This window comes from Balaenoptera borealis, assembly GCF_965194805.1.
Source record: "Balaenoptera borealis genome assembly, chromosome: 4".
In the NCBI taxonomy this organism is placed as follows: Eukaryota; Metazoa; Chordata; class Mammalia; order Artiodactyla; family Balaenopteridae; genus Balaenoptera; species Balaenoptera borealis.
The window spans coordinates 85,672,090-85,688,348 of NC_138861.1; the positions used below are offsets into that span (position 1 = coordinate 85,672,090).

At 42.0% G+C, this 16,259-nt stretch overlaps 2 protein-coding genes across 14 annotated transcripts in view; one reads left to right on the forward strand and one right to left on the reverse strand.

Annotated features, from left to right (window-relative positions):
- The window catches only part of RBM47 (RNA binding motif protein 47), a 243,245-nt gene extending 235,741 nt beyond the window's left edge, over positions 1–7,504 (forward strand). For all 13 annotated transcript variants that reach the window (XM_082390606.1, XM_082390608.1, XM_082390607.1 and 10 more), the window contains one exon: positions 4,736–7,504. In XM_082390606.1, the coding sequence (XP_082246732.1) occupies positions 4,736–4,969 (234 nt within the window). In that variant the 3' untranslated portion in view covers positions 4,970–7,504. The remainder of the gene's footprint in view (positions 1–4,735) is intronic.
- NSUN7 (NOP2/Sun RNA methyltransferase family member 7) overlaps positions 1–16,259 on the reverse strand; it is a 373,856-nt gene that overhangs the window by 337,180 nt on the left and 20,417 nt on the right. The gene's annotated exons all lie outside the window — the stretch shown is intronic.

Consider the following 16,259-nt stretch of genomic DNA (forward strand, 5'->3'; position numbering starts at 1 on the left):
TGTGTGAGGCCTCCTGTGTCGTGGATTCATTTAATATTCCACAGGAGAATTTACTGTGTGCCTAGCTCTCTGTTAGAACTATGGGACTGGATGACAGACAAATTTTGTAAGATAAATCATGGCAGGACAGAAAAATTTTTAGTAATAATTGTACTACCCCAATATCATCACTGTATTAAAGATGGGAAGCAATATGCAAAAATGGCATGTGTAATTTTTCACAGTGTCATAATATTATACATACTATTTTTTTTTTTATGGCACTGGATAATTTTTAACTCATGTTCTTATTGTTAAGGAGCTGACACACAAAATCCCAGGAGATAGTTCACGTTTTCCCATTCCAGATTATAGTTCAATGAAGAGTTCTTTAAAGTTCTACTCCTCCCTCCACGCTCCCTCCCTCTCTCTGTCTGTATGTATATATACATATGTATACATGTATACATATGTATATGTGTGCCTGTAGAGAGAGAAATGTCTATAGAGATAAAGATACATGAAACTTTACAAAATCTGCCTTTACTCCTCTCTTACAACCATATCCAACTATTCCCATATCTCCTCCCAATCCAGTCTTAGCATTCCATCCTCCTTCCCCACCTCTACTCACTCACAGTGTTCTCCTCTCTATGGTTTCTTCTCTAGAATCTTTCCCATCCATCTCACCTTGGAAGTCATCTCTCCTGTACTTCTCATTACCTACAGTATTACTTGGCATTTGACTGCCAGTGTGTTCTATCTCCCCAATTAAAACGAAGTTCTTCCAGAGCAAGAGCTACGTCTTATATTGCTTTGTATCTGCAATGTGTAGCACACAGGGAATACCTATGTGATATATCATTCATCCAGACAGAAAAATAATCTTGCTGAAGCTCTCCTTTGTGAGGCAGTGAATCTCAACTACCGTATCTATCAACAAGCGTAAAAACTCAGGCCGGGGCTGTCTTTTATCTAATTGGGTAAGAATTATCCAGGGGACATGTTTATATTGATAAAACAGAGATTCTTAGATTCAAACCCCAGAAGATTCCAGTTCAGCAGAACTGGGCTGGGGTTCTAGAATCCATATTTTGTCCCAGCTCCTCAGTGATGCCGAAACAAAGCCAGGCTGTGAACCCTCACAGTAGCCTGCTGTTTGCTTGCTGTTGCCCACGCTGAGCCCCAGTCTTGACTGCACTATTCAGAAAGGGTCAGGCCATGTGAAGTTTATTTATCTATCAATATATCGTCAAGTATTCTTTAACTGCAAAAAGCCAAAAAAAGGAATAGGTTGGAAATGACTCACAAAGCAGTTATTCCTGTGGCCTGACTATAAATATATACAGTAACCTACAGGCATTACTTAGTGGAATTCTGCTAATAATTTCTAATTCCTCTTTACTAAGAAACTCGTGAACTTTGGTCTTTGCTGCGTGGTCCCAGTTCTGGTGGAGCCCAGATTCCAGGCTTCATGATCACGTTCTGGAATGCAGACCGTTTCTATCTTATGTCAGTCTGCGCTGGATGCTGCCGTGGGGTCTTTACACGAAGTTGTGGTTTGGGAATTCGTTCAGTGTGCTGTCATTAACAGTTGATTCCTATGGAGATTGTTTCCTTCTCCAGTATATTCTGCAGAATGCCTGGAGCTACTTCATTTGTAACGTGGGAATGGCTTCTTTGAGTGTGTGTGACCCTGCCACTCTCCCTCAGATCTAAGTACTCTGTGTCCTGCCTCGAGTTCATTGACCTGGGTTCTCTGACACGTTCAGTCCTCTGCCGCCTCTGTGTTCTCTGCCAAATTGCAGCAGAGGAAGGAGCTTTTTTTTTTTTTTTAATATTTATTCATTTATTTATTTGGTTGCACTGGATCTTAGTTGCGGCTGGCGGGCTCCTTAGTTGCGGCATGCAAACTCTTAGTTGCAGCATGCATGTGGGATCTAGTTCCCCGACCAGGGATCGAACCCGGGCCCCCTGCCCTGGGAGCGCAGAATCCTAACCACTGTGCCACCAGGGAAGTTCCCAAGGAGCATTTTAAGCTCCACGGATCGGTAAATAGAAAACTTTTTGGAGTGGAGCAACACTGGAAATCAGTTCCCAGCATGGCTTCCAGAACCTTCTTGGGGAACACCTTCGCTCTTCCTCCTCTGTTTTGCAGGTGCTCAGGGATATTCCTGTTTAGCCATTTTATATCCAAAGTTTCATACAGCCTTTGCAAGCAATTAAAAAAACTTGCAAGTGTAGACGATCATTTTTTCACGTTGATTTCTCAAAGTGTTCTCAGTCTTCACAACAAGTCGGTGGTATAGGTAGAGCAAAGATAACCATTCGTTTTTTGAGAGGAGCAAAAATTGAGGTCTTTTTCTCTCCTCCTCCCCAACTCCCTACGCTCAGCCCCACCCCATTGCATTCACCTGAGCCCAGGTGTTGGGCTGCACTGTAGCACATGGAAAGGTTTTTCTCAGATGTCACCTTCCCTGTGATTCCTTCCCTTTGTGCATTTGTCATTAAAGAGATGTCCACACATTTGGAAAAGATGGCTTGCTGTCTTGCTATAAACCACAGTCTTCCCAGTTCGAAGATTGTCTGCCTGGTCATAAAGCGTTTCTAATAAGATATTCATCGTGACTGCATTGTAGGAGGCAGGATAATGCAAGGCTAAACGCACAGGCTCCAGAGTCACACATCCCCTTGCTTAAAAGCTGTGTCACCGGGACTTCCCTGGTGGTGAAGTGGTTAGGATTGCCGTGGAGCAACTAAGCCCGGGCACCACAACTACTAAGCCTGCGCGCTAGAGCCTGCGAGCCACAACTGCTGAGCCCGTGAGCCACAACTACCGAAGCCCGCGTGCCTAGAGCCCGTGCTCTGCAGCAAGAGAATCCACCACAATGAGAAGCCTGCACACCGCAACGAAGAGTAGCCCCCGCTTGCCACAACTAGAGAAAGCCCGCGCGCAGCAACAAAGACCTAACGCAGCCAAAAATAAACAAAAAATAAATTTATAAAAAAAAAGAAATAGGTAAAAAAATATTTTTCAAAGAAAAATAACATCGTACAAATAAGGCACTTAGAAGTGCCTAGCAGACTATAATCTCTCTGTTATTGTTATCATTTAGTATAATTATTATTTTGGTTACAGTTAAAAGAAATGACTCTTAGGTTATGAAGTTCCTTTGAACATAATTTTGTGACTCTGATTTGCAGGTATTGTAGAGGAATGATAAGTAATTCCTTTATAAAAATCCAGGAAGAAGTAATTTTTTAAAATCTAATTCTCCATTTCACATATCCTGAATTGTTTATTTTAAAGATACATTAAGACAAGGAGACCACAGCAGCACGTACTAGAGGGCATTCTATGAAACATAAGGTGCACCGGATGTTTTGTTATACGTGTGTTTTATTTTACCAAACATCTATCTACTTTTCCATAAAGCAGCTCAGAGAACGAGCTCCATAGCAAACACTTCGGGAAATACTGAACCACAGTCTTCCCTGCATACTCCTATTTGTTCTGAAAACATAGTATGTTACACTTTCAAGTGGAGGGAAGGAAGCAGCAGGGACTTTCAGAGCCAGCACGGCAGCTGCAGTGCGGCAGCTTCAGTTAGCTTGTCTTTCCCCACTTCCTCCTCATGTAGAAACCCCACCTTATTCTCCAGAACCCAGCTCAAATGTCTCCACGTCTGAGATGCTTTCTCTGGCTCCTCAAGTTAGTTGGCTCCTTCTCGAACCTTCTACAGCAATTTGTTTATATAGTGGTGTCATATCTTAGGTGGGAGATGGTTGAAGAGATCACATTCGCTGAAAATCGTGTCTGGGTCACAATCTTTTTAGGTCACAGCTTAAGAAGCTGACCCTTTGGAGATCTGTGTACTTTGTTCCATAAAGTTGTCACAGACTATGCTTCTTTCTCTCCGTTCTTGAAACATCTTGTTTCTTCAGTTAAGTATGAGTTGAGGCAGCTGGCATGTATTTTAGGAAAAATATTTCTTCTTAGTTACAGTGAGATCAACTGAGTAAAGGGTGGACCTCAACTCCCATCTCTCGCTCACTCTGGGGCATAGGCTGATTGCGTGGAATGGTGGGCAGAAGATTCCAGAGCATTGGAACTTTCCCTGAGCATTCCAATTCCGTCAGTGTCACCAGCTGAATTCAAATGAGCCTTGAGGATGCAACTTTACCTTACTTTAATGGCTCCTGTCTCACTCCCTTACAGTTATTGTTTGTCTACCCCTCTGCCTTTCTGCCCTGAGAATGGCAACTTTTGTTTGCTTTGTTTTTAAATAAATTTATTTATTTATTTTTGGCTGCGTTGGGTCTTTGTTGCTGCGTGTGGGCTTTCTCTAGTTGCGGTGAGCGGGGGCTACTCTTCATTGGGGTGCGCGGGCTTCTCATTGCAGTGGCTTCTCTTGTTGCAGAGCGTAGGCTCTAGGCGCCTGGGCTTCAGTAGTTGCGGCACGTGGGCTCAGCAGTTCTGGCTCGCCGTCTCTAGAGCGTAGGCTCAGTAGTTGTGGTGCACGGGCTTAGTTGCTCCGCGGCATGTGGGATCTTCCCGGACCAGGGCTCGAACCCGTGTCCCCTGCATTGGCAGGCGGATTCTTAACCACTGCGCCACCAGGGAAGCCCAAGAATGGCAACTTTTGTTTCTCTGTCTGTTTCTCCTCCAGACCCCTGGGAGTTGAATGAATGAATGAACGAATGGATAGGTAGCCACACGTGATCAGTAAGGATTCTTTCTCTCCCTCCTCCTCAGGGCCGCCCAATAACTCCAGTGTACACGGTGGCTCCAAACGTTCAGAGAATTCCCGCTGCCGGGATCTACGGGGCCAGTTATGTGCCATTTGCTGCTCCGACCACAGCTACGATCGCCACGCTGCAGAAGAACGCGGCGGCCGCCGTCTACAGCGGGTACGCAGGCTACATACCTCAGGCCTTCCCCGCCGCTGCTATCCAGGTGCCCATCCACGACGTCTACCAGACCTACTGAGATCCACCCACCATGACCACTGAAGGAACACTTTACTATTTATGAAGAAAGAACGTGTTGGGTTAGCACACACGAAACCCGAACGTGAAGAATGTTATCAGATACCATACTGGAATATTTTATATACATGAAGTTTTCACTAGTTTTTTAAGACTGTTTTCAATTTAGCAGACCTGTGTTCGTACATTTCTAAGAGGCTTGCAATGGTTTGTGCCTTAAACACCATCTCTTAAAAATTTGTACGCTGTAGTACATTTGTATAGAGGTTTTCGTTTTTGTATTTTTAAGGATATATTTTCAGTATGAAGGTTATTTTCTTAACTTCTGCACTCCAGAGATTTCTATTTTGTAGTACCTTCAATAGTGAATATATCAACTATATATTAAAAAGCACACTTGAGCAGCTAGGGAACTATTTTGAAAAATATATTCAATATTTAAAGATACAAACAATAGTGCTTTAAAAATACTACATAAGACGTTATTTTAAAAGTTATACTGGAAAGTGCAATTTTAAAATGAGTGAAACCTCTATTTCTGCTGGAATTAAAAGTTGACGGGTGTTACTATGTGTTATCCATGACGGTTCTGTTTTTTAAACACTCGACCTCTCCTTAAGCCAACATTGAAAGACTTGTCACACTTCTGAGTCCAAACACTGGAAAGCTCTCTCACCTGCCACCATCACCCTGGGTCCCTACTCCTTCTCCAGGTGCCTTTGCTCTTACATAGGTTCTCTCCCCACCGACTAGTCACCCTCTCCCCCTGTTCCCAGTCCCACCTTCGTGTTTGGCAAGTCTAGGACAAATTAATTACTCTGACAGAGAAAACATTGATGACTTTTATACTTCTTTTTGTTGGGGTTTTTTGTTATGGGTTTTTGGTTTTTGGGGGGCATTTGGTTTGGTTGGGAGGTATTTTCAATAGCAGAGTATGTGTAAGCACAAGATTTTAATAGTTTGCATAAGACATCTTTGCATAGCTATTTAATTGTCCAATATACAACTTTCATTCCTTTCCTAATGCTTTTATTTTATTATATTTGTCTTGAAGTGTAAGTTTGTAGAGACAGAGAATGTTATTGTAGACAAGACCCTGAAAGACTCTTGTCGGCAGATATGCTTCTAGTTGCCTTATCATGTTTCATGCGAAATGTCTGTGGTTGTCACGGTGTTGGAAATATTATGTTTATTGAACAGGGCCTCCCTCCGTTGCCATGCACATGGCAGGTGAACTGAATTGGGGCGTGCACAGCCAGGAGGAGGAGGAGAGACCTGCAGGAGTAAAAGATAGTTTGTAAATATCTCCTAATGCTTGTTTTTAGCTGTTTTATGTTGCAGAAGTTCATGGTACCTAGTTGAATGCAAAATGAAACCATTTTATTTCAATGTTATTGAACAGTTTTGTTTTAGTAGGAAGTAAATGTATTGTTGCAGTGTTTTGTGCCTGTTTAAAGGCCTTTGTTTAGCAGAGTGAATGTAAAATACAGTAAAATGTTAAGATTGTCATCTACTTTATGAAATACACCAACTTGGAATTTTCTTTTTTTAAAGGTTCTATCAAGGAAGTGAGGTGTGCAATAGATGGCACGGCCACAGTTGTGTTTTTATGTCATATTGGAGATTCCATCAAACCTTCTACTCACTGAATTTTGCTGATGGCTGCATTCTTATTGTGGATTAATAATAGGATAGTGCCCTTAGCAAACGTTTTAGTTTTGTTTTACATTTTAAATTAAGAGATTCCCAAATGCCCTCTTTTCCCTCATCTTAGGGTGGGTTGAATTTTTTATATATAAGCAATATTTATTTAACTATTCTATAAAATTATTGAGTGCCTGCGAAGGCCTTTAAACATTCCTAACCTTCCTTTCCATCGTTCTTACATGACATAAAGTAATTGTGCAATGTTCCTGATTCTGTACCCAGCAAACTGCATCCAAACTCAAATCTGTTGTAATGAGTAATCCAACAAAATGCAGTTTGGATTAGATCCCCATCCTTTGACTTTGTATGAAAGAAGTACTCTCCTACTCTCCTTCCAGTGAAGGATAATGATCACAGAGGTTCACTGGATGAGACTGACCCAGGGGTCTTACTGTATTTTACATGTGCCTGTAAATTATTTGCAAAAAAGAAAAAGGAAAAAAATGGTGTCTTAACATGGCAACTACCAAACTACCTTAAAAATAAATGTTGCTGACATAGCCAGTTAAGTATCAGTGAGCCTCCTACCTACCTATGGTCTGTCTGTTCCTGTTGTTTGAAAAACATTTCACATATGTACACTACTGAGGTAAGTCTGTAACTTGAAATGTGAACTTTTTTTTAGGGTTAAGAACAAACTATATAAATGTTAAAAAAAAAAAAACTTTCGAGTTCTCTGTTTTCAAACATGCTAGCAGTTTAGTTGTTATCTTTAGTTGCATTGTATTTGAAAAGCTTTTAAGTTTATTTAGATCTTGCTTCATTTACAATACATTCTTAGGATGTATGTAGTAAATAAAGCTTTCTTTAAAGCAATTTCAAGACCTTATTTTAAATTGTGTTTTCTTTATACACATTTTTTTTTCTAACAAAATTAGAATAACCCTTACAGCATAGAAGGAACTGACTAATTCATTATTTTCGGCTGGAGAAAATCATATCTTTGATTTGAATTACTAATGAAGATGAGGCACATAGTAAAAATTGTAAATTATCAGTGTCTTCAAACTTGTGCCCAGGTGGTAGAAAGTTGAGCACTCAACTACTACTCAGCATCTGGATTAGAATGGGATGTGGCACAGCCTGTCACTGTTCTTGGTACTGGTTTGTTTATGATCCCAAGAGCTTTACACTCAGAAATCTACATGGAGGCAGTTGATGTGACCTTGAGTTGTTTGGTGGTCTCATGAAAGTTCTGGGGTGACCTAATGTTGGTCACCGCATCGGAAACCAAAGCCCTCTGTTTCACCTTTTTCACAGCACCCAGCAAGATTAGCAGGATACTGCCTTTTTCTCTAGAGATCATCACTAACTTCAGGTAGGATCCATCAGCAAAGCCAATCAAATGATTCAAGGGAAAGTGGTAGGTTGTCAATGGAATTACCTCTAAAAACTGCCCCACATGGCTTTGCCGTTGATTAAAAATTTTACCTTCTTAGTCTTGAGCAGCCTGGGTCATGGCCTCCCGAACCACATTTCTTAGAATTCTAACTTCCTGCTTCCTCTGAAAAGGAAGAAGGCTCTTTCAGAGGCAGAAGAGGCCAGGGAACTTCCCAAGATGACAGATCATTAGGCAATATTTTCAAGGGCAACAAGATCTGCTGATTCTTTCTTGTTCTAGGAGAAGAGTACAGATGCTCTTCAAGTTGCAGAATCAGAGTTTGATTGCTCTTGTCAGAAAAGGAATTAACAGTCTTACAAAATGCATATTACACCTCTACTAGATGCCCTGCCCGGCTTTGTTCTAGGAGCTGCGGTGACTACAGCATCAACAAAACCAACAAAACCTTGCACACATGGAGCTTACATTCCAGTGGGAGAACACAGACAAAATAAGCAGGTAAATAGTGTGTTGGGTGGGGATAAAAGCTTTGCTTGGGTGATTCATTAGACTGGCTTCCATTGCCACGGGACCTCACAAGAACTCAGTGAAGTATGCAGAGCAGATATGTGACCGGCCAAGGTCCCACAGCTGGTAGGAACCAGGGTAGAAATCTGCGCTCAGACTCCAAGTCCCAGATACTTTCGAACAGCAAGCACACTGACCCTGGACATGAACAGATTCGGTAGTGCCAACAACCAACTTCACGGTCTACAAAAAGAAAAGAAAAGCTTTTCTCCAAGTGTAGTTTCTTTTCTGTTGGTTGGCTTTTAGTGTGTTTTCAAATGCAGCCTCTTTCCTTGGGGGGATGGGAACTGAAGGAAGAATGGCTGAAATGCCTACTTTCAGCCTGGAAGACATAGCACTAGGTGAGCTGCTAAAATTGTCTACCCTGGTGGATTTAAGGAATTCGATCTACAATGCCGTATCAAGGATTATGGAGAGGGCTAAACAACTATTATTAAGAAGTCAACTATACCCTTCTGCTTCTTCACTAGGCTAGATGCCCCAATTTGTTTTAATTCCAAAAATATCTGTCAAGACAACATGCATAAGCACTTATTTAGTTGGAAGTCAAGACAACTAGAAAACAAAGTTCTAATTTTTCTTTTCTCGTGAAGGGTAATCCTGTGGACAGTCCAACATTTTATTGGGTGCTGTGTATATTTTGTTAACTATAATTGACTTTATTGGCTTGCCAGGCCCTGTTTTAAGGGCATTAGGGTAGTTGACTATTTTCAAGAGATGTATATAGTATATTACATGATATTGGGTTGGCCAAAAAGTTCATTTGGGATTTTCCATAAGATACAGAAAACCCGAACGAACTTTTTGGCCAGCCCAATATTTATCATAAAGTCTTTTGGGCAACCTTTATATCAGAGTTGGGGTTTTTTAAAAAATGAAATGTGACATTTGGCATGGCTATTTTGATGAAGTCACATTTGGCACAATGACCCTAAAAGAAAAAATACAAAAAATATATCTTCACCTTAAAAAAATAATTACTGATAGGATAACAGATGTATTCACTTTATCCCTGCCCAACCACTTCCTTGACACACTCTCCATCTCTTTGCCTATCCAAGGTCAAGGGCAGGATTAGGTTTAAATACAGAATGAAACTCAGGAGCTGAGTTTTGCTTCAATTCCAAGTTCTAAGCTATCAGATTGGATACAGCCTTTCTTCTCTTTCTCCTCATTAGTTTTCCCTCTCTAGGTGCCCAGTATTCCTCTGTTTCCTAACTCTTCACGCCAAAATGTGATTGCCTAAATACTTGTCAAGCACTGTGGCCTGGTAGAACAGGCTGGGCTTGCCGTTGGGATGCCTAGGGGCTGAACCTCCAGCTTTGCTATTTACCAGCTGTGTGACCTTGGAAAAGATGGCTTGCCTCTCTGAGCACCAGTTTCTTAATTGGTAAAACAGAGATAATAATCCTGACCTCATAAGATTATTGGGAAAATCAGATGAGTTAATGAATCTTTAAAAAGCCTGGTATGTCATGGATAAGAAAGTTATTTCCTTTCTCTTCCTGTTTATAAACTGTAGTGTGAATGCGTCCCCACTGTATTAACTCAATTAAGCCTTTCCATCTGACACCTTTTTACGCTTTTGTTCACCCATTTTTTTCAATAAACATTTGTTGAATGCCAGCCATGTGCCAGAACAGTATGAGGCACTGGAGAGACAATGATCAACAAAATCGACCCCCTCTGCCCCCCAGAAACTCCCGGGCGTGATAAGGCAGTGTTGCAAGGGCTATGAAATGGGAGCCACACCCACCCAGGCCTGGGCAAGGGGTTAAGAAGACTTTGGGGAGGAAGTGGCATCTAAGCAAAGAAGGACAGGATGAGTAGGAGGGAGGGCAGATGAGCAGGGAGAAGAGGGAACAGGAAATGCCCAGGCCCCGAAGAAAAAGCGTGGTATAGTCAAGTACCTGAAAGAAGTTCAGTGTGGCAACCTCAAAAAAGGAGGCGAAAGGGTGTGGAGTGAGGAAACACAACCTTTGTTCCCTCCAACACTAAACATGGTTGATAGGCCCGTATTAACTGTGGAAGGAAGATATTTGGCCTGCATAACAAGGAAGTAGGAAGAACCCTAAATCATTCCAGTTTAGGACTTTGAGTTTCTTTTAGAAAATGGGGGTGCCCCGCATTTATCTAAACTGGGAGGCTGAGGGATTGTCTAGCAATCAACAGTATGATGCATCTGAGTGCTCCCCTAGCAGGCAACTGCCTCTCTCCAGCCTTCCTGGCCCCAGGTGATGCCCGCCAACACTGATCTTTCCGTGGGAGAGTGTAGCGGCAGCCAAGGCTCTTAGGGTTCCCACCCCTTCCTTCTTTAGATCCAGGTTCCATCTTCTGGGGACTTCCATCCTTCCTCTCTGGAGTCTTACAGCAGCTACAAACATTGGCCAAGCTGTCCCCACTCTCCCTCGCCACAGGAATGCAGCCTTCTCAGCAAAGGTGATGGAGGCCCGTAGTCCTCCAGATGACTGTGAGGGTAGAGGAGGGTCCCACGTAAAATCTCCAGAGACGCACTGGCTTCCTCAACAGGGTTATATATCCTTGTGACTCCATTCCACACAGTTATACCCACAATCAAAAACAACACCAAGCCTTGCATTTGCAAGAAATATGACCTTTCCTGAGCTAATTTTTAGCCACCCTTCTTTCTTGGCTTGTTCTACTTTGTTTGGCAAAAATCTTCTTTAATGATTAACCAAACACGAGGCTTAAATAGGCCTTAGTCATTCTGAGGCAGGTAAGACAAGTTGCTGGAGCCCAATTGTTTCTGAGATGACCTTGCTGGGGGCGCTGGGTCAAGACATTTTGAGCTCATGGTACCATGATAACATTGGGTCATGCCAGTTGCATTCTGCTGGGATTTTTCCTCTCCTTTCTCAGGACTTTTATTCCAAACTGTGGTGGCACCAGGGAATGGTATTTCTATCAGCTTCACCCCCACCCCAATTCAAACATGGCCATTGACACTTTCTCAGTCATACAGAGTCGTATACAAACTCAGCTTCCCAACAGGCACCTAATCTCCCCTTTCCATATAAGATGCTCTCCTAAGAGGAGAAATTCTGGAAATGCAACTGATTCTAAATGTGCTCGAGCATTTATAGAAGGAAGCATTTTGAACATGAGACAATAGCAAAAATTACCTATTTAGCATAATTTCCTAACCCCTAAGTACAGATATCTAAACCATCAAGTGCCCAGTCAAAGCCTGCCCTCTATTTCTCTTTCTTGTTTGTCATTTTCCTTGTGTTTGGGAATAATGTTAAAGCCTTAGAGGGTGATCACTCAGCTGGAGAGAAAAGGAATTGTTGACAGTAACTTACTATATGTCAAGTAGTTTACATGGATTTTTTTAAAAACCTTTTATTAAAAAATAATATAGATGCAGAATTATGCACATATCATATACAGCTTGATAAATTTTCACAAACTGAGCACCTCCATGTAACCAGCATCCAGATGAAAAATATGACCAGCATGCCAGAAGCTTCCCTATGGCCCTTCCTAGTCGCTACCTCCTCACCAAGAAGTCACCATTCTGACTTCTAACAGTGTAGATTAGTTTTGCCTGGGTCATTTTTTCATACCTGAGATAGCTACTACTATTATCCCCATTTTACAGATAAAAAGCAAGCAGGCGGAGGGAGATTCAATAACTTTCCCCAAGACCACATAGCTGCTAAGTAAAAGAGTCTCTGAATCTGAACCTGGATCGTCTAACTCCAGGGCTGGGGATGCGGTAGGGAAGTGTAATGATAATTCATCCATTTTGTGAGGACCTAAAGTCATTTGTTTATTCTAGAAGCTACACTGATCTCCTAACTGAGTCACCTGACCACAAAGGTCATTGGAAAAGAGGGATTAAAAATCAGCACGTATGGCAGAACATGGGGCACAAAACCTTCTGGAGCCCCCAGGCCCTGTAGGATTACCTTTCTATGTTCATTTTTCCCTGGTGGCTTCCAAATCCCTTGCACCTTAACACCCCCTGTTATCAAACTTCACTCTCAGTAAGGGAAGGAATGAACCAATTCACACTGAGGTAGGTAACACATTTTCACTAAGGGCAGATCCCTTGTTCAATAAACTGAGGAGCAAAGTTCTAATTTTGGAACTTAAGGCCATACCCAGTTAAATAAAGAGATTAACTTCAAGGGTCTGGAGGCCCTCCACCTGCCCATGACACTGTACCACAAAGGCAGCCCAGTCTAGGGAGCTCGGCGTAGGAATTCTGAGTTGCTAGGGGCCAAAGAATTAGACCCCTGGAGAGTCCATTGAACAAGGTTAAGGAGCAGTGTCCCAGATATGAGACAAACTGAATAAAATTCTGGAAAGACATTCCAGTCAAGGAATTTCCTTTATTCTAAAACGCTACTCGTAATTTTAGCTTATTTTCGAACAGCATTTCACTATCCACAGAAGGCTTTCTTCAGGCCTATCTCATCTGAGCCTCATGACAGTCTGTAAGATAGTTATGAAAGACATTCTTCTTTCTCTCCTCCTCCTCTTTCATTCATTTATTAAGAAATGTTTTTTGAGCATCTACTGTGTGCCAGGCTTTGTGGTGGAGCCTAAAAATAGAGTGGTGAGCATTATCTCCCTTTTATCAAGGAAGAAATTGAGGCTTAAAGCGGATAAATGACTTGCCCAAGATCACAACGATACTCTAAATTAAATAATATGATGTGACCTTTCACCCTGCACCAGACTTTTAAATGCAGTGTCTCATTAAATCCTCACAACAACTCTACGAGGCAGTTACTATTATTTTACCTCCCATTTTACAAATAAAGTAACTGAAGGTCAGAGAGGTGATATGACTGCCCAAGGTCTCACAGCTGTGTAGGTGGACGAGCCAGCATTCGGATCCTCATTGGTCTGATTCCAGAAATGAGAGCTTAAGTATTACCTTGTAGATTCAACCGCCGGTGATATCACTGACCCATCTGGGCCCTAAATAGAACTCATGAGAGTTTTGACTCTGACGCGAATAGTAGGGTAAGAGCTCTGTGGTTCTGTGGGAGGCTGTACAATGACCTGGTTGGCTCAGCATAAGCCCTACTTCTTGGGTTAAACAGACATTTCTGTGCATCTCTTACAGAATAGCCTTTTCACCCAAATGTTAAATATATCCATTCAAACAGAACTAGAAATAAAGTCCTTGAAATCTGAAGTTTTAAAAAACATGCCACAAACTAATAAAGATGTACTGTATAGCACAGGGAACTCTCTACTCAATACACTGTAATGACCTATATGGAAAAAGAATCTAAAAAAAGAGTGGATATATGTATATGTATACTTGATTCACTTTGCTGTACACCGGAAACTAATACAACATTGTAAATCAACTATACACCAATAAAAAATTTTTTAAAAAGAATAAATAAAAAACATGCACAATAGCTTGATGCCTTAAATACACCCTGCCCTGAGTAGAGCTGGATATGCCAGAGATGGAAGGGAGATTAACCACTGAAGGCTTCTCTTCCACTTTTCAGAATGCTCCCCCTAGTAACCTGAGTGTTTCTATACCTTCCTTTCCCCCAAAGTTAGTCCCATCATGGGCAATCACTCGAGGAGTGTCTGGCTCCTTGTGTTTTGAGGATCCAGAGAGCAGAGACAGTGCCCCACTTTCTCTCTGCAGCACCAGCAGCATCTAGAACCATGTGGCAACCTAGAACATTGGTGCTGGCAGCCTCCACATGGGCCTCCCTGCCTCCGTTCTTGCTGCCCTTCCGCTTGTGCTCAACATTATAGCCAGTGATCTTCCTAAAATCAAATCTGAATGCCACTCACATCAAAAATCTTCAGCAGCATCCCACTGCTGACAGTATAAAGTTCAGACACTAGCTTAAAACATAACAGGCCCTTTATAATCGGGCCTCTGTGTCTCTCTAGCGTTGTCTCCTGCTGGCTGCACGTGGGCAGAACTGATATTCAGACAGTATGTACCACCAGTATCCCTGTGATTAACCAGAGCCTGTGCTGGTTACTGAAGATTCTATGTTCCTTTCACCTGGTTACCATTTTCTCCAATTACAGACCCGACCTAATTTTATTGTGCTTCACTTTACTGAGCTTTGCAGATACTGAGCTTTTTTTACAAATTGGAGGTTTGTGGCAATACTGCATCAATCAAGTCTATCGGTGTCATTTTTCCAACAGCATTATTTTTAAATTAAGGTATGTAGATTGTTTGTTTAGACTTAATGCTATTGGAGACTTAACAGACTACAGTGTAGTGTAAACATAACTCTTATGTGCATTGGGAAACCAAAAAAATTCGTGTGACTTGTTTCATTGTGATATCTTTGTTACTGCGGTGGCCTGAAACTACAGTATCTCTGAGGTGAGTCTGCATACCAAACCATCTGCAGCTCCTGTAAGAAGGTTCTGTCCCTCCAGTAGTGTCCACCCAACAAACTTCCACTCATTTATCAAACATTTATTGAGCACGTCCTATACACTAAGTATCGTGCTGGGCATTCAGAGTAGGGACTCCAGCTCTCAAGAAAATGCTGGTCTAGTGGGAAAACAGAAAAGTTAAGAGATAATTATAAAATAGCAGGAGAAGTGTTAGGACAGAGAGAAACTTCAGTGTTTGAAGAGAACAGAGAAGGGGCACTTAACCCAGACTCAGGGTTTAGGGAGATTTTCCTGGAGAGGGGAGATTTCTGCTGGGGTTCTGAAGGCTGAGAAGGGACAGAAGGAATCTTGATAAAGTAAGAGATGAATCTGTAAATAGTACAAAAGAAGTAAAGCCTAAAATGAGAGTTGAGGGGACGTCCCTGGTGGTCCAGTGGTTAAGAATCCGCCTTCCAATGCAGGGGCGCAGGTTCGATTCCTGGCCGGAGAACTAAGATCCTACATGCCGCGGGGCAACTGAGCCTGTGTGCCACTACTGAGCTCACGTGCCTCAACTAGAGAGAAGCCCGTGTGCCTCAACTAAGACCCAAAGCAGCCAAAAATAAATAAATAAAATAAATAATAAAAAAAAAAATGAGAGGTGAGGCTAGCGATGTGAGGTTGAGAAGTGTGTGTGTGTGTGTGTGTGTGTGTGTGTGTGTGTGTGTGTGTTGTGGACCATTCAGGTGTGAGATTCCATCCTGACCACAGTGGGGAGCCAATAATTGATTTTCTTCAGGGAAGTGACTTGATTAGAATTGCATGTTAGAGAGAATGTTCTGGCCAGAGCATAGAGAGCAAGCTGGAAGGGAAGGATGAAAGGAAGGGAGACCAGTTAGGAGTCTGTTGCAGGAAACAGATGAGAGATGTTAGTGGGCTGGACTAAGGCACTAGCAAAGGGGTTAGAGATGGAATGGACTCAAGAGGTGTTAAGTAACTAAAAGTCAATAAACACTGGTGACTAGTTAAAGATGGGGCAAAAGGAAATGAAGACTAACTCCCAAGTATCTTCCCTGGGTAACTGGGTGGCTAGAGATGCAGTTTTACATAGCTAACATGATATAGCACTGTTCTGTGCACTTTACATAAGTTGACCAGTTTAATCCTGTTAACTCCATGAGATTATACCATTTTTATTCCATTTTATAGACAAGGAACCTGAGGCACAGAGAGGTTAATTAAGTTGTCCAAGGTCACACAAGTAGTAAGTGACAGAATCAGGATTTAGACTCAGGCAGTCTGAGAACACAATTCACATTCTTAACCG